This window comes from Pseudorca crassidens, chromosome 14, assembly GCF_039906515.1.
Source record: "Pseudorca crassidens isolate mPseCra1 chromosome 14, mPseCra1.hap1, whole genome shotgun sequence".
NCBI lineage: Eukaryota > Metazoa > Chordata > Mammalia > Artiodactyla > Delphinidae > Pseudorca > Pseudorca crassidens.
Genome location: NC_090309.1, coordinates 38,451,205 through 38,477,700, shown reverse-complemented (window position 1 = coordinate 38,477,700; position 26,496 = coordinate 38,451,205). Strand labels below are relative to the sequence as shown.

Sequence of the window (26,496 nt, the reverse complement as noted above, 5' to 3'; positions counted from 1 at the left end):
TAGATTCATGACATTCTGTGCTTCAGTGACCCGTTTAGAAAGTTACTAAATGTATTTGTTAGCTTTTATATGAAATAGTCTCATCTTAAACTCTCCTTTGTTGCTATTCTGTCATCTTCAAATCTTGCTCTATAGTTTGAATACTTTCTTGCTTTTGGTTTTGTAACTGATGAAATTGCTTGGATCAATTTTTGTAATCCTCTACCTGAAAGTAAAAATAAAAATCTTATTTCCATTGACAGGTTTTATCAATTTCTTAAGCATTTGAGACTTGGTATTTGTTAATAAAAAAATTGAATAGGTAAAAACTCTGTAGTCTCTTCTCCTACAGAGAAAAGATAATGCTTCATTTAGATTATTATAAAGATTATAGTGGTGTTTAAGTGTTATCCTGGTCTGACAAAAGATACAGTTACTGAGTCTCTTCTCTAGCATAGGCTGTATTTAAATTCATTTCAGTGTTGATTTATTATGATGTTATGAATTCTCTTTCATACTTTATAATTGCGTCACCATGGTGTACAGAATTTCAATTCAGAGTTATTTTGTTTTATTTATTTTTTCAATATAAAGACAACATAAGTTTTCTGGGCTAATGTCTAAAGTATAAGTAAAAGTAGTTTGATTCTAAAATATAAAAATCATAAATATATGTCACTCGAGATTTTTCTAATAATTGGATTAAACTGTTTGAAATGTCACTTATAAAACAGTTATTTTTCTTGAAGATTTTAAAACTGATTTTCTGCCTTCTTCTCCTAGAGTATTTTGTTAGAGTTGCTTGGCATAATTAAAATTACTTTTGAACTGTTCTGTGATTATTGGCTTTTTGAAACTTTTTTCCAATTTGGTTACATACTTATATTAGTAAAATACAAATTTTAAACAGTTTTATTATACATTCCAGTTTTTTGTTGTTGTTGTTGGTTTTTTTTTGGCCTCTCCACATGGCTTAGGGATCTTAGTTCCCTGACTAGGGATTGAACCCGGGCCCACAGCAGTGAAAGCACAGAGTCCTAACCGCTGGACCACCATGGAACTCTGCCTTGTTTTTGTTTCGAAATATTAATAAACATAAAAGTAAAAGAAAAAGGCTGGCACTAAGCACTCCATAAGTATTGTTGGAGGACATGACACTGTTGTAGTGCTTTTTGTGCTGTAAAGTCAGAGTTTTATTTTTAAGAGTTCCTTTGTTTTCAAATTGAAATTTGAAATTTCAATTAGAATTTAGTGGAACACATCTGTCTGCTTCTCAGTATGATTTTAATGCGGCTCTTTCAACTTCAGAATTCTTGTTATTCCTTTACGTTATTAAATAAGGTATTGATTGGGTATGAATTATGTTGAAAAGCCCATTAAAAGCTCTAAAGATTTAAGGACTTGTAGTGTACGGAAACCTGCTCTTTGAAGACTTTACAAAAGCAAATTCAGTGTAAATGGTGTATTTTTTATATATCCAGAATGAATTTTCAGATTCCTAAGTGGTCTCTGCTTGTGTAACTACCAAAGACTATTCCAAAATTTAATCCATTTTATGTTCTTTTAAAAACAGAAATTTAAATATCAGTTTGAGACGTCAAGCTAGTATAGTGAAATAAATTAAGCAATAATAGGATATTGTACCTCTAAGAAGGTTAAAATTTCCAAAATTGGTATACCATAATGCCAACATCAACAGAGATTCCAAGGGCATTAACAATTCAAAGATGCTATTTTGAAGAGCACTATTCCTGGAGAAGTAGACAAAGATCTTAGATATCACATCTTCTGGACTTAGCCTCTCTAAAACTTTTTTTTTTGACAATTTTATGTTTGGGTTTTTTTTTTAAACATCTTTATTGGAGTATAATTACTTTACAATGGTATGTTAGTTTCTGCTTTATAACAAAGTGGATCAGCTATACATATACATATATCCTCATATCTCCTCCCTCTTGCATCTCCCTCCCACCCTCCCTATCCCACCCCTCTAGGTGGTCACAAAGCACCGAGCTGATCTCCCTGTGCTATGCAGCTGCTTCCCACTAGCTATCTATTTTACATTTGGTAGTATGTATAAGTCCATGCCACTCTCTCACTTCATCCCAGCTTACCCTTCCCCCTCCCTGTGTCCTCAAGTCCATTCTCTGTGTCTGCATCTTTATTTCTGTCCTGTCCTAGGTTCTTCAGAACCTTATTTTTTTTTTTTTTTTTAGATTCCATATATATGTGTTAGCATATAGTATTTGTTTTTCTCTTTCTGACTTACTTCACTCTGTATGACAGATTCTAGGTCCATCCACCTCACTACAAATAACTCAATTTCATAAAACGTGTTATTGATCTGCACTCTTTCAACCCCATAGAGTTTATTAATTCAAGATTGAGTATTTTTGAGAACACTAAATATATAAGAAAATATCAGATAGTATTAATTTGATTTAATTCATCTTTTGCTATTGTTTTATAGAACAAATCACTGAAACAGTTTCACCTAAAAAACCAGAAGAATCCTTTTATAATAACAGCTATAATCCCTTTAAAGAGGTACAGACTCCACAGTATTTGAACCCATTTGATGAGCCAGAAGCCTTTGTAACTATAAAGGATTCTCCTCCCCAGTCTACAAAAAGAAAAAATATAAGACCGGTGGACATGAGCAAGTATCTCTATGCTGATAGTTCTAAAGCTGAAGAAGAGGAGTTGGATGAGTAAGTACACTTCATTTTGCTCTCATCATATTTTAACTAAAGAGATCTTTCTGTAATATACCTTTAGATGGGTAAAAAGAGGTCTGTCCCTATGTTAATATATAGTTTACATGTTAGTATCTATCTCATCCCCCATCCAAATTTTTACAGTCTTGACCCTCACTCTCCCACCCTCTTCCATATGATTACGTGTGCACCCTAAACTAACAAATGAAGGAAACACGTTCCTGGAATCTCTGGTTAGAATTCCAGTTGTGTCTTCCCACAGCAACCATGTTATAAATGGTACTTAGGTGTTTTTAATCGATTACTGAAGGCATTACACTTCAGTTATGTTATGGGTCTATTGTGGGAACCAAATAATCGTTTATGATATTGATTTGATGAGAAGATTTATTCAAATGCCAAACAATGAGATCATGACATTTATAAATTAGGAATTATCTGCATTTGAGCATTTGAGTCATTATTCTTACCCAAATGAGAGGTTTATTGACCACAAGCTTAGTATATTAATAGTCAGTGTGATTAGGGTTTCTGTTTTACTCAAATCTAGATTGGGGATAGGAGGAAGGTATGTTCACATTGTATTCTGGAGTTGCACATTGCAACCCATGTAGCCGCAGACTGTGGCCCTAAGTATGTTTAAAAAGCAACAGTAAAACTTCCAGCCATGCTGGAGTAGCATAGACTAGATATAGCTTTTGTCTTACACAAGTAAAAAACTGAATAAAATGTATGAAACAACAGTTTTCAGACATTGGACACAAATAGCACAGGATCCCTGAGAGAAAAGAAACGAAGAATGTGAGCCCTACATTTGTCCAAGCTTTATTTATGGGAGAGAATTTCCAACCGCAATTCAGGGAGAGAGAACCCAAACACCCCAGAATCTCCCTGCATTGAGGAGGCAGACTTTGGACTTTGGAGGTACTGAGTGGCTAGAACTTGTGGACAGAGTCTCAGAGAGGAACAACCTACTCATAAAGAGTTTCAGAGATCTGTAGAAAGTTTCTCTTGAGTCTTTAGCTGAGTACTGATCAGAGTACGCATATGAGGAAGTTATTGAGGACAAACAATTAGACAGAACAATCCCTGGAGTTCACCCAGGATTAAGAATAGTTTGGGTTTCCACCAGCCAGAGAGGAAAGACTTCCTAACACATGGGACATCAAGTTGAGTCCTCAGAAGGGTATTGTGCCAGTAGTGGGGGAACAGCCCGAGACTAAAGGCTGTTCTGGGCCTTCCCAGCAAAGATTAAAAGCAGAGCTCAAAAGAACCAAAATGGTTGCACGTAACTATCCCACACAAAGCCCCAAAATATTAAAAGGAATACCAAAAAATTAAGCATCCAAAACATAAAATTCACGATATCTGACAGCCAATCAGAAATTTACCAGGCATGTAAAGAAGCAGGAAGATCTGACTAATAATGAGGAGGAAACTCAGTCCTTAGATAGGAATGCAGAAATGGTACAGATGATGGAATTAATAGACAAGTGTGGTAATTTAACTATTATATAAATATACTCCAGATATTTAAGAAAGTCGAAGAAAGCATGAACATGCAAGACAAAAAAAAAGTCCAAATTCAGTTTATAAAGATGAAATATACAGAATCTGATGAAAAATACACTGGATGGGATTAACGTTAGATACTGCAGAAGGAAGTATTAGTGACCCTAAAGACTTTGCAATAGAAACTCCAGATTAAAACATAAAGCCGGGGCGGGGGGGGGCTTCCCTGGTGATGCAGTGGTTGGGAATCTGCCTGCCAATGCAGGGGACACGGGTTTGAGCCCTGGTCTGGAAAGATCCCACGTGCCTCGGCGCAACTGAGCCCGTGTGCCACAGCTACTGAGCCTGCGCTCTAGAGCCCTCAAGCCACAACTACTGAGCCCACACGCCTAGAGCCATGCTCGCAACAGGAGAAGCCACCGCAGTGAGAAGGCCACGCACCGCAACAAAGGATAGCCCCCGCTCGCCGCAACTAAAAGAAAGCCTGTGCGCAGCAACAAGGACCCAACACAGCCAAAAATAAATAAATAAATAAATAAATTTATTTTTTAAAAAAAAGACATAAAGGGGAAAAAAATGAACAGAGGATCAGTGGGACAACTTCAAGCAATCTAAAGTAAGTGTAACTGGAATTCCAAAAGGAAAGGAAAGAAGATGACAGAACAGAAAAAATATTTGAGGAAATAATGGCTAAAAGTTTTAGCAATTAACAAAATATATAAACCTACAGGTCTAAGAAGCTGAATGAACCCCAAAATGAACCACAAGAATGATGAAGAAAACTACTGCCAGGCTTCTCAACAAAAACAATTCAAGTCAGAAGATAGTGGGGTGGTATATAAGTACTGAAAGAAAAAAACATGCCAACACAAATTTTTATTTCCAGCCAAAAAAAAAAAAAAGTCTAAGTAATGGACATTTCCAGACATGCACGAACTGAGATAATTCATAATTATCAGACTTGCTTTGCAAAAAATATTACAAAGAAGTCCTTCAGGCAGGAGAAAAATGACACTACTTGGAAATTTGGATCTGCACAAAGGAATGAAGAGCACAGGAAATGGCAAATAAATAGTATATATAAAATACATGTCTTATTTTTAAAAATCTCTTTAAAAGATAATTGACTTTAAAGTTTAAATAGTAATATATTCTGGGTTTGGGAACAGGGGTAGAAGTAAAACATGACAGTAGTCATACAAAGGCTGAGCGTGGGGAAATTGAAAAATACTATTTTAAGCTTCTTATACATGTTATTTGAGGATATACAATATTATCTTTTTTTCACAGATGACATAATTATTTATGTAGAAAATCATAAGGAATCTCTAAAAAGTCTACTAGAACTAAAAAGTAAATTTAGCAAGGTTACAGGATACAAGATCAGTATACAAATTCAGATGTATTTCTCAATGGTAACAATTAACTATCAGAAATAGAAAACTCTAAAATACCATATACAAAAGCATCCAAAAAACAAACAGACCAAAACTCAAGCATAAATTTGAACAAGGATGTGCAATGCAATACCTGTATGCTGAAAACAGCAAAAGGTTGCTGAAAGAAAACAATGGAAAGAAATATTACGGCCATGGATTCAAATTGATCTGTAGATTCAGTGCTATCCCAATCAAAATTCTGGAGTATTTTTTTGGTAATAATTGATAAAGCTAATTCTAAAATGTATATAGAAATACAATGGACCTAGAATAGCCAAAAACATTTTGAAACAAAGTTTCAAAACAAAGAACAAAGTTGGAGGACTTATGCTCTCCAGTTTCAAGACTCATTAACCAAGACATCATGGAATTGGCTTAAAGTGAACATATAGTTAAATGAAAGAGAATATGAAAATCTAGAAGTAGATCCACACATATATTGCTAATTGATTTTTGACAAAAGTAGCACAGGAAGTCAGGCAAGGATAATCTTTACAACAAATGGTGCCAGAACAACTAAAGGTCTATATCCCCCCACCCCTCCAGAAAAGAACTACAGTCCTTACCTCATAACAAATGCAAAAGTTAGCTAAAAATAGATCATACACCTAAAAGTGAAAACTAAAACCCTGGAACTTTTAGAAGGAAGCATAGGAGAAAAATCTTAGTGAACTTGGGGTAGGCAAAAATTTCTTGAACAGAATGCAAAAAACACAGAGTCAAAGGAAAAAAATTATAATTTGGACTTCTTCAAAATTAAACCTTTTTCTCTTTAAAAAACACTTATGAAAATGAAAAGGCATGCCACAGTTTGGCTAAAATTCTTTGCAAAACACCTATCTGGCAAGACTTCTTTCTTTCTTTTTTTTTTTTTTCGGTACGCGGGCCTCTCACTGTTGTGGCCTCTCCCGTTATGAAGCACAGGCTCCAGACGCACAGGCTCAGCGGCCATGGCTCACGGGCCTAGCCGCTCCGCAGCATAAACCTGCATCCCCTGCATCGGCAGGCGGACTCTCAACCACTGAGCCACCAGGGAAGCCCTCTGGCAAGACTTCTATCAAGAATATGTAAAGAACTCTTAACTCAATAATGACAAACTATCTTTTTTAAAGAGGGAAAAGATTTGAACAGACATTTCACAAAAGAAGATGTAAGAATGGCCATTGTGTACACAAAAAGGAGCCCAACATCTTAGTCATCAAGGAAATGCAAATTAAAACCATATAAGATATCACTACACACCAACTTGAATTGCTAAAATTTAAGACTTACTACACCAAATACTGTCAGGGACATGGAGCCACTGGTACTCTCAGAACTCTCAAAGTTCTAAATGGTGAACTATTTTAGAAAACAATTCGGCATTTTCTTAAAATGTTAAACATATATACCTGTCGACCTAGCCGTTCTAATTCTAGGTATTTACCCAAGAGAAATCAAAGTGTATGTCCACAAAAAGATTCGTGCATGAATATTTTAACAGCTTTATTTATCATAATAGCAAGGTATGGGAATAACCCCAGTGTCCATCAATAGGAAAGCAGATAAGCAAATTGTGGTATATACATACAGTGGAATACTACTCAGTAATAAAAAACAAACTATGGATACATATAACTGCATGGATCGATCTAAAAATTATTATGCTGAGTGAAAGAAGCCAGACCAAAAAAGAGCATGTACTGTATGCTATCCTTTATCTAAAACTCTAGAAAATACAATCTGTTTCGAGAGAAGGCATATGCATAGTTGCCTGAGATTGGAGGTGGAGGGAGATATGGATTAAAAGGGATACAAGGAAACTTTTGGAGAACTGGAAATGTTTGTAGTCTTGATCGTACTGATGGTTTCACACTTGTATACATATGTAGAAAACTCATCAAGTTATGCTTTTTAAATATGTGCCATTTACTGTATTATATGTACATAAAGCTGTTAAAAAAAAAAAAAGAAAGAAAACCACAGCAATGTTTAAGTTTATTAACAGAAATCCTGTGTCACATGAGTGATTCCCAGCCTGGAATTCTTGGGCTTTTTGGTCTGTTTGTTGAAAATAATTGATGTGTAACAGGGGAGATCTACAGAATATTTAACATTTTTTAAAAGCTAAATAATAATTATATGTTTACTTGCAGTGAGGCTATATGGGCCTTTGCTTTCCTTGGAAATACTGAATTTTATCATATTAACATTATTTAGATCTTGGGGAAAATAGTTATTTCTTTCAAAATGCAGTGTAGTAGGAAAATCTTTCAAAATATGGAATGTATGGGTTGAGAGGGGAATAATAAAAAAGGCTCCTTTGATGTATGAAAGTTGGGAACAGTTGCTTTGTGTGAAGGGAGAAATGTCCTCCCTCTCCTGTGCGTTGGTCAACTCCCATTTTGAGCAGTATTTTATTTCTAGGTACTGCACTTTAAAAGGGGGATTGATGATTCAAAGCGTTAACAGTAGAGCAACAGAGTCATTAAAATGTCCAGAAACCACATCAAATGAGCAGTGATTGAGGGCATAGGTACTATTTGACTTAGAAAAGAGATGGTTTAAGGGAACTATAATAACCAAGTTCAAATATTTGAAAGACTTGTTTGAAAGAATGAGGTAGTTGACTTGGTTTCTGCTGCTCTGGAACTGCATTTTTCAACCTTTCCTCATTTTACAACACATGGCTAATTACTCTCACATGTGCTACATGCTTCCATGGGCATGGCTAGGTTTTGATAAAACCTAAAAATGTTCTAACCTCCTGTAAGTATGGGAATTACATCATAATAATCATCTGATTCCAAACCCAGGTTGAGATCTCAATACTAATTAATAACTATACAGGGGTTGAAAAAGTTTGCTCTACTCTTGCTAAAGTTGTTATATTTGTTTTCTTTTTTTTTGAAATTTTTTTTTTTTATACAGCAGATTCTTATTAGTCATCCATTTTATACACATCAGTGTATACATGTCAATCCCAATCGCCCAATTCATCACACCACCACCACCACCACCCCCGCCACTTTCCCCCCTTGGAGCCCATACATCTGTTCTCTACATGTGTCTCAATTTCTGCCCTGCAAACCGGTTCATCTGTACCATTTTTCTAGGTTCCACATATATGCGTTAATATACGATATTTGTTTTTCTCTTTCTGACTTCACGCTGTATGACAGTCTGTAGATCCATCCACGTATATTTGTTTTCTTTGAAATAGCTAATGTGTGATCAAAATAAAATTTCTCTTGGGTGGTGTAGGTGCTGAGTAATAGCCACACACCTAGAGTATTTGAATGTAAATGCAAACTTTAAATACAAGCATTCAGTCATTCCAAAATGCATGAATATTACACAACATACACACACCCTCCTCTCTCCTATTAACAAATTAAAGAGACATCCAGTGTTTGCTTAAACTTTTAAAATGCCTTAATAAAAACTAAAATCAGAATGACTAGGTGTTTCCTTTTGACCATTCTTTTTTCCACATGAAAGTCATAGCCTTTACAAAGTTTCCCATGAATAAAGAGCATTCTAAACTGCTCAATCATCTGAGGTTACCAGAGGTAGTCTATAAACACTCAGCTTTTTTGAAGGAACACATCCATAAATTCTAAAGATTACTCATCAGCTAATGTCCAGGAAGAACTCTGTGTTACTTACTTGGTATTTCTCATCTTGTTCTCCAAAAGTTTGTAGGTCCAACTTAAGTAGCAGAAATCTTCCAGAATTTGTTCTTAACTTCAGTAATAAACTTATGACCTTTCATCAAGTGAAAAGCCTATATGACTCATCTTCCATTACCAAACTCTTCCTGGATCCTCTAACATAAAACTCTCACAAATAAATAGTGCTGTGTTCTTTGATGTTCTAAAACAACCTTCAGAAACTCAGCATTATCCATCAGCCCCGAGGAGAAAGTGTACACCCTCCAGGGCTTTTAGCACGTGTCCTTTACACTTAGCAGCTGTATGAGTTGCTCAGTTTTCTCGTGTTTGGGGGTTAGTTCAGCCATTCTGGTTATGTAGCAAAAGTGAAAACTGATAGGGCAGTAATATTTTTCAAAACATTTATGAAGTGACTTTTGAGGTCCAGCGTGAAATCATTTCTAGTATGGTTGTGTGTCAGTTTCTCAAGGGAAATTGTCGTTGAAGTTTATTCAGGGAAGCTACACACTCATTTTAATACATTTGAATTGTGTTTTCAAAGAAAAATAAGTTTTCAAATTGAGAGGAAAAGAATACAGATTTTGTTCCACCCTTGCTTCACTATGTTTGCGAGTACTGTTTCTAATCAACTTTAGTTTTTCTTTCTGTAATTATTTTTCTTGGATTAATTATATTTTTAAACAATGAATAATGTCATTTAAAGTTATTCTGTCCAGTTTTCCACTTAACATAACTGATGAGTTTTTAATTCACAGTGAGTTAACGATATAACTAATCTATTACTCAAGTGTACAGTATAAGAATAAAAATAATTATTGTTTATTCAGAGTGATGTAAGAAGCCTTGAAACAGATTATTCAGATCATAGATGATAACAGAATGTGGAAGTTATGCTAATTCTTTAAATAACTTTTTTCTTACTGTTTAAGTATTTTTTTAATGTATTTATCAGAAATTATATAATTCTTGTCATTACAGAGAAGGGAGTACTGTTCATAATCACATATATGTACTATTCCTATTTACTCTTTTTAAAATAGCACTTTTTAAATTGAGATATACGTCACATAACATAAAATGCCACACTGTGAAGTGTACACTTAAGTGGTTTTTAGTTTGTTCACTGTGTCGTGCAACCATTATCACTCTCTAATTTTAGAACATTTTTGTCACCCCAAAAAGAAATCCCATATATATTCGTAGTTAGTTCCAATTAATCCTTTTCCCCATCTCCTGAAAACTCCTAATTTACCTTCTCTCTATATGGATTTGACTGTTTTGGATATTTCATATACATGGAAGTATATCCAGTTCACTCTTAGAGAGTAGGAAATTAAGTTTTAGTTAGAAATCTCTGATCTAGATGGAGGATCATTTAAAGCCCTTGTAAGTAGAGGCTTCTTGTCCTTATTATGATTTAGTACCTATGATTTAGTACCAGTGGTGCCTAGAACACTGTTGTCTCACAGGTGGCTTGCAGGCCTGCAGAGATACTGATTCCCCTAGTATTCTTGGCTGTCAGGCATGGTCTGGGGCAGCTGGAGTCCTTGGTACCTTCAATTTCCAGCAGTTTCCTATGTTCACTCTAGCATAGCATACAAATTCCATTTTTACTACATGTCATACTGTAAAATGGATTGAGAAACACAGCTCTAATTGTTTCAAGAAAATGTCCATTTTGTTATGTTTCTAGTATTTATTATGAGCCTCAGGAACCAACTTTGGAAATTAGTTTATCTGAACTTTTCTACTTGCATTTACCTTCAATATATAAAGAATACCAATATTCAGGTGGTTAGAGGGAGGCAGAGAGACATGAAGAAAAAGGACAGTATCTAGATATCTTTGTTATACATGCTAGATAAGTTTTATAAAAGTTTCATGCAACTTAGTATTGTAAATTCAATTATATAAAGCATACTGAAAAAATTGCCTGTATAAGGAATTCTGTCATTTTTTTCTCTGTTAAGCACAGATCCTTCTGTAATAGAAATATCCATCCTCTAACGCTTCTAAGTTTTTTTTAAAAACTAACCATACTTATATGACAAATTAATAATGAATATTGTAGCAGCTACCGTCTTACAAACTACTGTGGAAATTTGTTATAGAGAGGTGTAACCAGGAATAATTTTTTAAAATATCACCCAAATAGTTCGATTCAGTTAATTCATTTAGACTGTAGTGGGTTTGTTCAGTCCTGAAACATTTAACATCAGTTAAGCAAATAGTAAGTTTTGAGGGGGAGAGGGGAGATATTTTTCTTTTCTAAGTTTTAGAGTTAAAAAAAATTTTTTTAGCCCATTTCTTTATTTTTACCTCCCTTTGAACTACTCTTAGAGTTTGAAAAATAACTGCAAGGCCTGAGCAGAGGTGAGAGAGATTCTGAGGCTATATCCCCAGCTCAATGGGAAGAAGTCACAAGACACTAACTGTTGAAATGAGTACAGAGTGAGAGTGACATCACAAGTATGGTATATTTCCCCTCTCTGGTCTAGATACACTTGGTCCCCTGAGTCTTGTGAGAGCTGACTGACTTTAGGCAGAGATATAGATACTTCGTTATTGGTTCTAAATGAATCTGGTACTGTTACAGTTAAAAGAACATGCATAACTGAACACAGAAGGCTATCACCAGTACAGACTTTATATAACTAAGTGGAGTTCCCTTGGTATAATTATTATGTTTGGGTGATCTGGTTCTTAGCTTTGCAGACTCAGAAATTCTCTTGTTACTATGCATAAAGATATTGAATTCTAGGGAACAGACTGGTGTTGGGGAAAAAAAATGCAACAAACAAATAATAGCCAGAATAAAAGTTTATTACTGTGTAACAGGAAGAATAATCATGATAAACACCAGATACTTGTGTTTACGGATAAGTAACGAGAAAAATATCTACTCATAAAGGGAGTTAACAAGGAAGATTTTCTGCCTGGGCTAGACTCAGGTAGAGAAAAAAGAAGACTTCCCTAAGAAGTTATAAGCATAGGCCTACCTTCATGTGGATTTGACGCTATGCTGGCAGGATGATCTGGGAACCCCCAAGCCAAGAAAGTGAGAAACAAAGTGGCTCCTAAACTGCTTGGCAAATGCAAGCATGAAACACTCTGAACAGAGGGACTCCCAGCAACTACACAAGATTTCCTCAGATCAAGTCCTGAACTCACAATCTAGAATTACAAAATACACAGGGAAATAGTTTACTAAGAGAAAGAGTCAGGAGACAAAAGAAACACAAGGATTATAAATCCAAGGAATTCAAATGATAGATTTATCAGATAGAGACTATAAAGTAAATATGTATAAATGATTAATGACTCAGATCTTTTGTACCTAAGGTATTATACACACAGCCATATGAAGAAATATGCTTATGAAATTAAAAATTCATGGAGAATTGAACATTAAATTAGACATAGATGAAAAGTGAAGAAGTTAACTGGATTATAGATGTGAAGGAATTCTCCAGAATGTAGTACAGGAGAAATAAAAACTTGTAAAAATATGAAGGAGAGAGGTAATTCAACATATATTTAATATGATTTTCTAGAGAAGAGAATAGAGAAAATAAAGAAGAGGCTATCAAAGATATAATGGCTGATAATTTTTCAGAACTAGTGAAACACATGAATCTCCAGACACAGGAGATTCAAGGACTCTGGAACAGGATAAACTTAAAAGAAATACACACTTAGACATGTTCTAGTAAGATTGCTCAAAACCAGAAATAAAGAGATCTTAATCTTAGGCAGCAACCAGAGACAAAAGATGACTTACAAAAGAGCAATATTAAGCCAACAAGGGGCTAATATTTCAAACTGCTGAGATGAGTTAACTAACAACTAGAATAAACTACCCAGCTAAACTATCATTTAAGTTTGAGGCTGAAATGAAGACATTTTCAATGCCTGGAAGAATTTGCTATTAAAGGAACCTCACTGGGGCTTCCCTTGTGGCGCAGTGGTTGAGTGGTTGAGAGTCCGCCTGCCAATTCAGGGGACGTGGGTTCGTGCCCCGGTCCAGGAAGATCCCACATGCCGCGGAGCGGCTAGGCCTGTGAGCCGTGGCCGCTGAGCCTGCACGTCCGGAGCCTGTCCTCCTCAACGGGAGAGGCCGCAATAGTGAGAAGCCCGCGTACCAACAACAACAACAAAAAGGAACCTCACTGAATGAACTTCTAAAAGATGGTCCCTAATGGGAAGGGAATTTAACACAGAGGAAGAGAAGAAATTCAAGAAAAGAAGAAGTTTGGTGAGGGAGCATAAAAAAAAAAAAATCAATGTTTTTCCATCTTATTTCCTCTTCTGTGGGTGTGGAGAATATGTAGGATTTACTCTTATTACAAACATTTTCCCAAGGGTCTGTATATAGCAGAGCTGAGTATGACTTTGTATTTTAAAGATTTAAAAATACTTTTTAAAAGGGAAAGTTTTATTGTTAATGATTAACAAAAGATTGAGAGTGCCTATTTCCAGATTGTAAGTTATTATTGGTTTGGGTTTTTCCTTATCATTTTCAGTATGTTCTAGTTTTATAAATGAAAATATTATGGTATTTTAATTGGGAGTAAACTACTTTTATAAAGACATTTAACAATAATTCTTCTTTCATTTAGATCAAATCCTTTTTATGAACCTAAACCAACTCCTCCTCCAAATAATTTGGTAAGTCCAGTTCAAGAACTGGAAACTGAAAGGAGAGTAAAAAGAAAAGTCCCGGCCCCACCAGCCATCTCACCAAAGACAGGAGGAGTAAATGAAAACACAGTTATGTCTGCAGGAAGAGATCTCTCCACTTCTCCTAAGGTAGGAGTTTAATCTTAGTAAAACATGTATTAGTGTTTGCTTGTTTTCCCCATGCAATTTAATTCAAATTAAGAAAAGTCATTATTAGCTATTTTTGATGATATAAAAGTAAAATATAAGTAAATCCATTATACTGCAACATTGTATATACGTTTGAGAGTCTATAAATTTATGGTACAGTATGGATTGGATAGTTTGGGTTAAGATTTGTTTTTAAAATGCTGTCTTGAAATCAGAGGAAGAAAGGCGTTAGGATTGTAGCATTGGTGCTTTGAAGAAAGGATACTTAAATACATCTAGGCATGAGAAACAGCTTACTCTAATACAGAGGAAGACGTAGAAATCATCTTTTGATAAACGTACTAGAAAGATTGAGGCTCAGTGCAGAGAAATACTTTGCCAAAGAATATCAGTATTGTCATTTTGGTTTATGTCAGATTACAGTTTTGGCCTTATTGTCATTCTTTTTTAGAAATATTAATGGATAATAACTTCATGGAAAGGTGAAGCACAGTGTTGAAACAAAGTCTAAAGCTTTTAAATGGTTTGACTGCAAATAGTATATCTTTCATGTGTAAGCTAGAGATGTTGGATTTAGCAAGTTTTTTTAGGTAAATAACTCATGACCATACTCATGAGTGTTTTGTTGTTGGTGTTGTCACCATATAACATTATTTAATTCTCACAGGTAGTTAGGGGGGAAGTGAGATGAACTTGACCTCAGAGGGATAAAGATCACGGGTTCCCCAGCCAGTAGACAGGATTGGAACTGGCATTTCCATTAATTATGTGCTATCTGGACCATATTCCACTTCAGGTGCCTGGGCTGCTGCTTTTCTCAAGGGCATCAAGTTTCAGTAGTTCCTCTTGGATTTTATAGTTCATTCTGTGGCTTCCATTAAATGCCAGAGTTCTGAAATAGTTTATTTATTTGCTTTTATTTTCGTTGTTTCAGAGGGAGAGTGAGTGAGTTCACTGAGGTCCTCACTCTGCCATTCTAGAAGTCAGTCTACAGGTGTGTTTTTATACCAGCTGTTTTTTAACTGTGTGAAACTTTAGGAGGAGCAATTAGGACTAAATTCTGTCTTGCTGTTGTCTAGGGAAAGTGGAGGTGGGGTCTATAAATGAAAGCAGCAGATAGTAGAAATATAAAGCAAAGGAGAGGGTCAATTCCTATACCCATGAGAGCAAAAATAAAGACAGTAACTGAGGCATTAGTCAAAATCAAGAAGCTATGTAGGAGCTTTATCCATTCTAACCATCAAGAATGCCTACACCTGTCCCTTGTTTCCCTGAATCTCTGCTCGGTTGCCTACTCCCTGCCCCATCCCCCTTCTGTAGTCCATTGGATTTTGAAGCTAATCATGAAATCCTAATCCCTTTATAGGGGAATGGAAAGGGACTTAACAGTACCTTATTATGTGCCAGGCAATGTTCTATTACTTCATTTGATCAGAACAGCCTGAGAAATACATACCATTATCTCCTTTTTACATATGAGAAACTGAACTTTAGTTAAGTAACTTGCTCAAAGTGATAAAACTAGTATTGACAGTGCCAGGATTAAAATTGAGGTCTTTTGAGTCTAAAACCCATGTTTCCCATTGTGCTGTTCTATGTCTAGAGAGGTATTTCCAGTTCCAAGTCGGAACTCTAAATTCTGTTTTCCATAGAAACATGGTTACGCACGGTGATTAAGTTCTGGTGTAGAAAAGTATAACATAGCTATTTTTTATATTATTTTGAGGATAGTGTTCCATTGTAGACACATTGTGGAATAACTGATGTTTGTGGAGAAAGCTGAGCATTTTACCACCATGCTTCTCTTAGAAAATGCCTCATCATGTTCAGACGCAGACAATAGAAACACAATCAGTCATATGCACAGTAATCTGCTGATCTGGAAGTTAGTTTGGATAACTCAACTATGTGAAACACAACTGTCAAAGATTACTTTAAAAAAGATTGCTGGGCTTCCCTGGTGGCACAGTGGTTAAGAGTCCTTCTGCCAATGCAGGCAATGTGGATTCGTGCCCCGGTCCGGGAAGATCGCACATGCCGCGGAGCGGCTGGGCCCGTGAGCCATGGCCACTGGGCCTGCGCATCCGGAGCCTGTGCTCTGCAACGGGAGAGGCCACAACAGTGAGAGGCTGGCGTACCGCAAAAAAAAAAAAAAAAAAAAAAAAAAAAGATTGCTGATATCTTATTAAATGAAAAACCAAAGTGCATAACAGAGTATAGTATGATAGCTTCTGTATACATAAAGTTTTATTTAAAAGGCTTTATTCACACATATATATAGACACACATACACACTCATATACCTTATGGAAGGAATCACAAGTAACTTAATAGTGGTTACATTTGAGGAGAAAGGTCTTGGTGTAATGGTGGGTATGCACAAGATTGAAGAAGCCATTTCTTTTCCTTTTTTACCTTTCTATGTTGTTTAAATTTTTTAACTTTATAAATGTTTTTCTTTTCTTTTTGTTCGTTATACTCAGAGGTTACTGAGTAATGAGATCATGGATCTTTTTTGTTGTTGCCTTTTGTGCAAGATACCAGATGACATTTCCCCCAAAAAGTTCATCCTTCAGAATAGAGGAAGTCACTCTTAGATTTGACCAGTGGTATTAGTTTGGGGGTGGCCTGGGGTTCCATCAGACACCTCAATGTTGTGCACTGGAAACCAAGTATAGAGGCTTAGCAGCAGGTCACTAGGCCCACTGTTCCACTTCCATGGCACAAACCTTTTTATTTTTTATATTTATGTAAGATTTCATTTGGAAAAAAAAATGGACCATTGCCAAACCAATAAAGGAAAAAAAAGAAATTGGAAGCTACTAACTACACAATTATGTATGAGATAAGGAAGAAGGTTAGAATCAATGGTATACTGACAATGATAAAAGATGATAAATGACAGCTGAGAAAGCACAGTGGTATGGGGCTTATTCATCGTAGGAATAGACCTGTATATATATCCAAGTAGTCCTGAAGACTTTGCAGTATTAAAGCTTAGTAAAATAATTGACCATTTTGGCAACCTTGAGTCAACATGAGACTCTTATTATGCTTTGTGTACAATATTCTGTTTAGCAAAGCAGGAAAGTGTCATAAAAATATTTCCATTAAAATTAGAGTTCTGATGCTTAAAAAGGTATGCTTCTTGGTCAGTTATTCTCCTTATTTGTAAACTGAAAAGGAGGCAATAGTTCAAATAAAGCTTTTGAAAAAAAACAGACTCAAATTTTAGTTGAATAATAAAAGAATATTTACACCACAGTTGTTTTAGATAACAAAATGCCAAACTGCACTCAATGGCAATTAACTGCAGAGGCTATTCAGTGTCATAGAACAAGTGCTTAGCCAGATGATTAATTTCCCCCACCTGTCACCTGAAACTACTTATTTTTTTTTTTTTTTTTTTTTTTTTTGCGGTACGCGGGCCTCTCACTGTTGCGGCCTCTCCCATTGCGGAGCCCAGGCTCCGGACGCGCAGGCTCAGCGGCCATGGCTCACGGGCCCAGCCGCTCCGCGGCATGTGGGATCTTCCCGGACCGGGGCACGAACCCGCGTCCCCTGCATCGGCAGGCGGACTCTCAACCACTGCGCCACCAGGAAAGCCCCTGAAACTACTTATTTTTAAGAAAATTTATGAAGAAGAACCAAGACCAGGATTTAAACAAAGAGATAATTTTATTTACAATATTTACAGTATTGTAAATTAAATTTGAACTACCCCCCTAAAGGCAATTAAAGACCCCTCACTGGTATAGATCGACATAAGCTCCTCACTTTAGACCATTGATTTCTGCATTTGTAAAATGAGAAGACCATGAAACTTTTTAAGACAACTTAGGACAAAAGACCAATATTTAGGGAAGTAACCTGACATTCAGAGCACAAGCATGCAATAAAATAAAATGATAAATTAGACTCAATGGTGGCTGATCACCGTTTACTGACTGTGAATATAAGTTAATAAGTATATAACTCTGAACTCCTAGATATGATTCATGCAATTTAGTATAAAGTGCAAGTCAGGTTATAAGAGCTTAGGAACATAAGTGAAATTGTTGCCAAATACATCTGCAAAGGTATATATTAAGCACTGTATACCTAATTCAATAAAAATCACAGTATTAACAGCCAACTATCAATGACAATAAAGATTTCACAAGAATTACACTTACGCTTATGATAACATAGAGAGGAGTCTCCCTGCACATTCAATGATGAAATGAGCCTGGTCACGTGGAGAAGGGCTCGCTCAAAGATCCTGATTAGTACAGCTCTAGTGATTGACCATGATACTTCTGTCCACTTACTCCATCTCTAAAAGTAGAAACCTCATTCATATCTCAAGACCCAGCTAAGTGACTCAAGCCCTCACTCATATTGTTACCTCTTTCTAGAAAGCACTGGTAGAGACCCAAGTTTTATACTTGGATGTTTTTGAGTACAGATTGCAGAAACTGTGAGAAGCCCAGGGTAAACCAAAGTCAGAGTTACACACAGTAGTCCCCTTGATTGATTCTACCAGCAATTTCAAACCACAAAGCAAACACCCTTTTCAGTTTTTATACATAAAGGCCTCCTTCTAGAACGTTCTTTACCTCCATTTCTGTCTGTGCAAAACTGTGCACAATGGTGCCTATGGGCCATTCATGCTGAAATACAATAAGCACACAGCCAAACTATTAATTTCCTCACATGTAAGTTGAAAATGCCTCACATCTTCCAAAGAAAATCATTAAAAGATGCAGATCAAAATTTAATTGAATACAATAGTTTATAAAATAAAATGCTACACTGCATTCAGTGATAGCTTGCAGAGGGTGAGATAAGGGTAAGCTTAACTTACCTGTAAAGTTTTTATTTACTGGAATACCTTACTTACCAGAATACCCTGTTCCTCAATAATACAGAATAAATAAGGCACAGCTGTATGTATCACCTGTTCTATTGGTTAGTATTCTTTTGGTTATGACTAATAGAAACAAGCCATTTTGTTGATTTTTTTTTTTCTTAAGCAAAAAGGATAACTTATTATGAAAACACAAGGAACTTTTTGCAGAACTTTAGGTAGAAGACACAGCTGGTTCTTTCAGACTGCAAAGGGCTTTTAAGTCAGTTACTGCTACTGTGCATTTGTCAGATTTGCCCCATTTGTGCACCAGGGCTGAGATTAGAGTTGAGGCAAGGCAGTGCCTAGAGCATAAGATTTAAGGAGGCATTCACTTTTAGGGTGGTGCAGATGCAGAGTCTCATTTGCACCCCCTGTGAAGGAAGTGTCTCCTTAAATTTTGTGCCCCAGGAACCTCTCTTGCCTTGCCCTAGTCAAGGCCCTACAGTGCACATGTCCAAATATATTTTAGAATTGACATTGTAGGTGCCAAAAAAAAAGTTTCTCAATAACCTCACCAGTAATTCTATGCTCTGAAAACGACCATACCTTTTCAGACAACATTGTGTTAACGTAGTAACACAATGTTGATTTTGAAGGGAATACTATTCAACTTTTGATAGCTTGGGTTTTTTGTTTGTGGTTTTTGTTTTTGCATTCTACCATACTGTTTCTAGACTTCTTTCTGCTCAGTTGCAGAATTTGCCTCTTGATTTTTCTGACTGTATTCAGTGGAAGAGATAAAATGTTATATTTTGCTTAAAGAAACAAACCATGATTAGGGTGCTTGCCTTTTGAAACAAATTTTGTAGAGTAATTAAGTGTGATTTTGAAAGGTTGGTCTTTTGTATCGCTATATTCCAGAGTAACTAAATAGGTGCCTGTTACAGTTTTCCAGTTGAGGATTGGGAAAAAAGGTGCCACCACATAGAAAAAGAACCTGAATAAGGTAAATAATTTGAGCACGTTAATGACTCAGTTTGGCTTGTTTGCTAAAAGCTTTATAAAGGCTAAGGAGTTAGCAATAAATGGTGAATTGAGTGTTATTGACGTACATTGGCAGGATCACTTTAGGGTACATTACTGATGATAAATGTGAACGAAGCACTGATTAGCTCACCCTTTACTGCATGAAGAAGAGGAATGCATCTAGAGCACTTGAACAGATTCATACAAACTATGACAGAACCCTTCTCAGTTCCCAGTATTGGATAAATTTCACTCCATAATAATAAGAAACAAACAAAAAAAAAAAAAAGAAAAGAAAAGACCCTCAACAGCGTGCACAGCAGGGCCAGGACTAGGGTGAGGCAAGAGAGGCAACTAGGGTGCATAATTTAAGGAGCCACTAACTCTCAGGGTAATGCAAGTGTAAACATGGCACTTGTTTAAACCCCAGAGTTAGTGTCTCCTTAAATTTTGGTAATAGATGCCTGATTCATAAGTGGACACTTACAATGTTATGCGTGAACCTGAAAATGAGTGCCTCCTTAAATTTTGTAAATAAATAAGATAAAATAAAATAAACTGGTCAAGAAAAGGGGACTGATCCTAGCATCAGAGCAAATGACCTTCTGTAAAACAAACTTAGCACAGAAACAAAAGTTTTTTTAAAAAGAACTTCTAATCAGTATTTTTAGTGTGACTTGTTTGGACATTCTACTAATGAATTAAACAAGGGCAAGTACCAAAAATAATGATCTGAGACAAAATATTAATCATGGGTGAATCTAGATTAATAATATATGGGTTTTTATTGTACTATATTTGCAACTTCTCTGTAGATTTGAAAATTTTCCCCCCAAAATAGTAAAAAGTAATCATTTGAGAATAGGAAAGATCTCTTGGATATGAAAAAACATACTTTTCTAATTTTAAACTTATAAACAACTGATAGTATATTGCAGAACATCAAATTAATGAGTTAGAAAACAAACTTGAAAATTCTCTTTAGAATTCAAGGTGAAAAGATGAAGAGGTTAAAATTCTGGGAGGAAAAATAAAGAATAGAGTCAGGAGATTCACTATATTTATAGTAGGGTTATAGAAATAAGAATAAAAAGAGGGAAATAATTTACCAAAGAGAGAGAAAAGAATTTATATGAGCCAGAGAAAGATTTGAGTCTTAGATTAAAAGCACTCACAAGGGGCTTCCCTGGTGGTGCAGTGGTTGAGAGTCTGCCTGCCGATGCAGGGGACACGGGTTCGTGCCCTGGTCCGGGAGGATCCCACGTGCCGCGGAGCGGCGGAGCCTGTGCTCCGCAGTGGGAGAGGCCGCAACAGTGAGAGACCCGCGTACCGAAAAAAGCACTCACAAGTACTAGGCAAGATGAATGGAATGAGATCCAAACCTAGACATATTCCAATAGTACTTTTAAATTTCAAAGGCAGGTTACCTACAAAGGGAAGATTTTACTATCAGATGCTTTTATAACATTAAATGCTGGAGACAGTGGAGCATGTTTACATAATTAAAAAGAATAAATATCTGTAAAAGGTTTGAAACACATCAAATATATAAAAATTCTTGATTTTGTAATGTTAATACCAAAATAGTTGACTTTTGAAGTTGCTAGGACACCAACTCATTATTATGTAAATTGATAAATAAAGGAAAAAGATCAAGTACTCATCTTGACTTTTCTCTATAAAATGTATTTCAAGATAATTAAATAGTTGGTAAGGGAAAGTTCTTCCCCATAGAACAATTTTAGCTATGAAATACAGATAGACTGATATCATTGGAAAACTCACCATTTCATAATCCCTAATGAAATAATGGATCTAGCAACAGTCAGCATGGCTGATAAAATCATTAGTGAAAAGGTTTTATAATAGATGAACGGATCAGGCTGATACTTAACTGTAGTGATCTGCAGTGATCAATCTTTTTTTTTGTTTGTTTTTTGCGGTATGCAGGCCTCTCACTGTTGCGGCCTCTCCCGTTGTGGAGCACAGGCTCCGGACATACAGGCCCAGCGGTCATGGCTTATGGGCCCAGCCGCTCCACGGCATGTGGGATCCTCCCGGACTGGGGCACGAACCCGTGTCCCCTGCATCGGCAGGCGGACTCTCAACAACTGCGCCACCAGGGAAGCCCCTGCAGTGATCAATCTTAATGTAATTAAGAGTAAGACAGTCAGGCATTTTGTGCTTCCTGATACATTGCAATAGCAAGTATATAGGACTACCATAAGTATACTTGCCAAAGAATTAAACTGAGATCTAGTCAAGCCACTGGTTATAATAACTACCAGATTACAAGAAATACTGAGTGGTAGAGGAACATGTTAAATGACACCATGAAGATGAAATCAACCAAAATGGAATGTGGGAAATTCCTTAGTAACTTTTGAACTTGCATCCACTTAATTACATATTCTCAAAACAGACAGAACTAACTTTGAAAGAACACAGAAAGAAACAAGTAGTCCATATCATAGTGAGAGATTATAGCACATCTCTCTATATAATTGATGGAATAGGCCAACTAAAAAATATCAGTAAGATTTAAAGACTCAACAATTTTGACCTCATAAAATACTACACCTGGTGGCGCAGTGGTTGAGAGTCCGCCTGCCGATGCAGGGGACATGGGTTCGTGCCCCGGTCCGGGAAGATCCCACATGCCGCGGAACGGCTGGGCCCGTGAGCCATGGCCGCTGAGCCTGCGCGTCCGGAGCCTGTGCTCCACAACGGGAGAGGCCACAACAGTGAGAGGCCCGCGTACCGCAAAAAAAAAATAAAATAAAATACTATACCATAGAATTCATTTCTTTACAGAGAGTGACTATATTTTAGGCTCTAAAGTAAATTTTCAGCAAACTTCAGAGGGTTGGAATTATGTTTTCTGCCCAAAGTGCAATTAATGTAGAAGTTGATAAAAAAAAACAATAGCTAGAACAAACCCATATATTTGAAAATTAATATATATACTTTCAAATAAACTATAGGTCAAAGAAGAAATCAAAACAAGATAAACTATAAATCCAACGAGAATTTTTGGTTTTACTACTTGATGTGTTGAGGAGGAAGATATTTATAATCAAACTGAATTCCTTTAGTTGTTTCTATGATGGTTTTATGTTTACTTAAACTTCTTGCTTGGCACTGTTTTTTAATACAAGTCCTAATTTGCAAGGCTTGAAGAACAAGCCTGACATGCTTGAACTTGGAGAAGCCTCAAAAACAATCACAGTACAATTGAGTTAATGGAGCAACTAGATATCATAAAATGGCTTAATATATCTTTTACTGTCTGTTTCCATGGCATTCAAGCAAGAGTTTAGGACATATTTTCAATGGTAGTAGATATTCTTTAACCAGCTTATGTACAAGAGTCCAAACTACTGTGGGATATGTAAAGTCTTTAATACTTGGATTAACAGTTGTAATCTAAGGATTAATATATACACTCTATATTGTCTTCATTAGTGCCATTTTCATTAAGGGTGTGTGAGCATATTCTTTGCAAACCTGCGTGAAGTTAGATCATTACATTAGGTCTTAAGTGTGTAACCCAGGAATCTTTTGTATCCTTTAAAAAAAAAAAATTCTAATATCGCGCAACATAGTGCTGCAGAAAGAAGACTTTAAAGTTAGATAAACCCCTCTAATAATGATCTTATTGAAAAGCAAAGCCAATAATAGAAAATACATTGTGAATAAATTAATAATTCTTTGAGAATGTAAACTTATAAAGTATTTGATACTTTAATAAGTAAGTTTGTAGTACTACTTTACAGTAAAATATATTTCTGTTCTGGTACTAAATTCCACAGTTTGGGACCATTCTCATGCCCAGAATGCCTCGTGAAGCTCAAGAAATAATTGTTTATCTGTACTACATCAGAATTTCTAATTCTAAGATGTATTAATTTGGATAAAAATCCTAAAGCTATTTCTCCACCTCCACCCCCACCAGCAGCAGTCGATGCTATTGAAGTGGAAAGTCTTTAATGTTATCTGCTTACCTCTTTACTGCTTTGGAAAAGTTAGGTTTTAACATAGCTGGGTTTTTTTTTTTTTAACAAGGACCATCCACATTTAACTTCTTATATTAAACCTCTTAAGTACAGAAAACAGAAGCACCTCAGATAATTGAGTGATTAGTATAAGCAACAGAGTTTATTTTTAATTTTAATAGAAAACATTTACAAAAGGCAAAACCATGGGGACAGAAATGCCAGTGACATAAACCAGTGATTATCAGGGGGTGAGGGGATACATAGGAATTTGAGGGAGGGATAATGGAGTGGTAGAGGTTATACAACTGTATACATTTGTCAAACTTACAGAACTTCCCACTAAGAGGGTGAGTTTTACGGTATGTAAATTCTATCTTAAGGTAATAATCGTAATAATACTAGTAATGGCTATGGAAGCAGAGTAGGCCCTGAAAAAAGAGCCCTCCTGTAACAGAATTAATGGCATTTCCAGAACAGCTTCTCGTAAGATTCCTTCTCCATTGCCTTATCCCCACTGCCTTCCCTGTCATCAGCTTCTGCTCTTCGCTGTGACTTTTAGCATCAATGACCTCCCTTCATAGATCCTGGCTCCAAGATTATAAAACAGAACCACTGCTTATTCTGTTATTTCCAGGTTGAACCCTGTACACCCTTAGTTTTTATTTGGTAAAGGAAAGACATGATCAGATTTCAGTAGAATGAAACCTTTGAAGACAGTAAGTAAAGGATAGAGAGTGATGAACCTGAAGACAGGGATATAGATACGAAAGTTTTATAATAGTCCAGGCTAGAAGTCATGGGGGTCTGAGCCATCGAGCAATGCAGTGAAGAGGGAATGAAAGGGTGAATAAAACTATAGTTAGAAAAGACAAAGCTAAAGAACAGGGCCTGAGGGAGAAAAGGGAAGAATAAGAATCAAGGATGATTCAGTGGTTTCTAGCTTGGGCAACTGGTTGTGTTGCTCATTTCACTCATTCAAAAAACATTTATTGAGGACTGAACTATACACTTAAAACATGGTTAAGGGCTTGCCTGGTGGCGCAGTGGTTGAGAGTCCGCCTGCCGATGCAGGGGACACGGGTTCATGCCCCAGTCCGGGAAGATCCCACATGCCGCGGAGCGGCTGGGCCCGTGAGCCATGGCCGCTGAGCCTGCGCGTCCAGAGCCTGTGCTCTGCAACGGGAGAGGCCATAACAGTGAGAGGCCCGCGTACCGCAAAAAAAGAAAATGGTTAAGCTGGTAAATTTAATGCTGTGTGGGTTTTTTTTTTTTAACCACAATTAAAAATAATATTTTTTGAGTACCCACAGTGTGCCAGACATTATGTTAGAATACTGGGTATAACAGATGTGGTTTCTGACTTCCAGAGGTACTACAAAGTGAACCCATAAGTATATACCTGAAAATCATGGTAAGTGCTTTGGAGGAAAAGAACAGTATACTATAAGAGAGAGAATGATGGTAGACCCATTAAGAGATAGTAAGGAGACAACAGCAGGAAGAGTAGGGCAGAAGAATTCCAGGTAGCACGTATGAAGGCCCCAAAGCAAGAAATAACTTGTTGTGTTTAAAGAACTGAAAGAAGGTCCATGTAAGTGGAGTGGAGTGAGCAAGCAGCAAGTGATGTTGTACAAGTTTGGAGAGGTGGGTACTGCCCAGGTCCTGGAGGATCTCATGGACCATAGTAACTGTTTGAGTATTAAACTATATGTGGTGGAAGGCCCTTGAAGTTGGAGTGTGTGTGCATGTTACGTGTGTGTTGAGAAAAAGGCAGCATGATTTGTAACCTCACGTTCTGCCTTAGGTTTTAACAAATGAACCTGTCCCTGCCTTTATCCAGGGATCACCCACCCACCAACATGTGTATTAGACCCATACCCCTGGTCTGCTCAAGAGTTTTGACCCTGGTTTTATCACTCTCCTTCCTGCATTAGTTCCTTACTCTGTGCCTGACCACTTCAATTAGCTTACAAATAAATTATGATATAGTCCATCTTAAAAAAAACCCTAAACTTTCTAGATATCACATGTTCTTTCAACTACTTCCCAATTTCTCTTCCTTATTCTGAAAAGTTTTCTATACTCATCATCTCTGGTTCTTTCAGTCCACTGCAAACAGGCTTTTATTCCTACTTCTAACATTTGAAACTTCCCTGGTTAAGGTCATCTCCAACTTGCCAAATCCAGTTGTCAATTTTAGTCCTTATCTCATTGATACCTTAATGTAGCTGATTATTATTTCCTTTTAGAAAATGTTAGTGGAATTGTTTTAGCCAGGTAATATATTAACATGGTTCAAAAATCAAAATAACATAAAAAGGTACACGTCAGGAAGTCTTGCTACCACCGCTGTCCCCATTCACCATACTACACTCCTCTCCACCCCAGCTTCCTAAAGATAATCACTCATTAGTTTTTTTGTGTGTTCTCCCAGTGGTTTTTACACCGATACAAGCAAATCTAAATATTTTTTTCTTACTCTTCCTTTTTTGCCCCAAAGGTAACATCCTG

The 26,496-nt window shown here is 36.4% G+C and overlaps 1 protein-coding gene across 8 annotated transcripts in view; it reads left to right on the top strand.

Annotated features, from left to right (window-relative positions):
• EHBP1 (EH domain binding protein 1) overlaps window positions 1-26,496 on the top strand; it is a 344,818-nt gene that overhangs the window by 157,655 nt on the left and 160,667 nt on the right. For all 8 annotated transcript variants that reach the window (XM_067704925.1, XM_067704931.1, XM_067704927.1 and 5 more), the window contains 2 exons: window positions 2,450-2,690; window positions 13,920-14,109. In XM_067704925.1, the coding sequence (XP_067561026.1) occupies window positions 2,450-2,690; window positions 13,920-14,109 (431 nt within the window). The remainder of the gene's footprint in view (window positions 1-2,449; window positions 2,691-13,919; window positions 14,110-26,496) is intronic.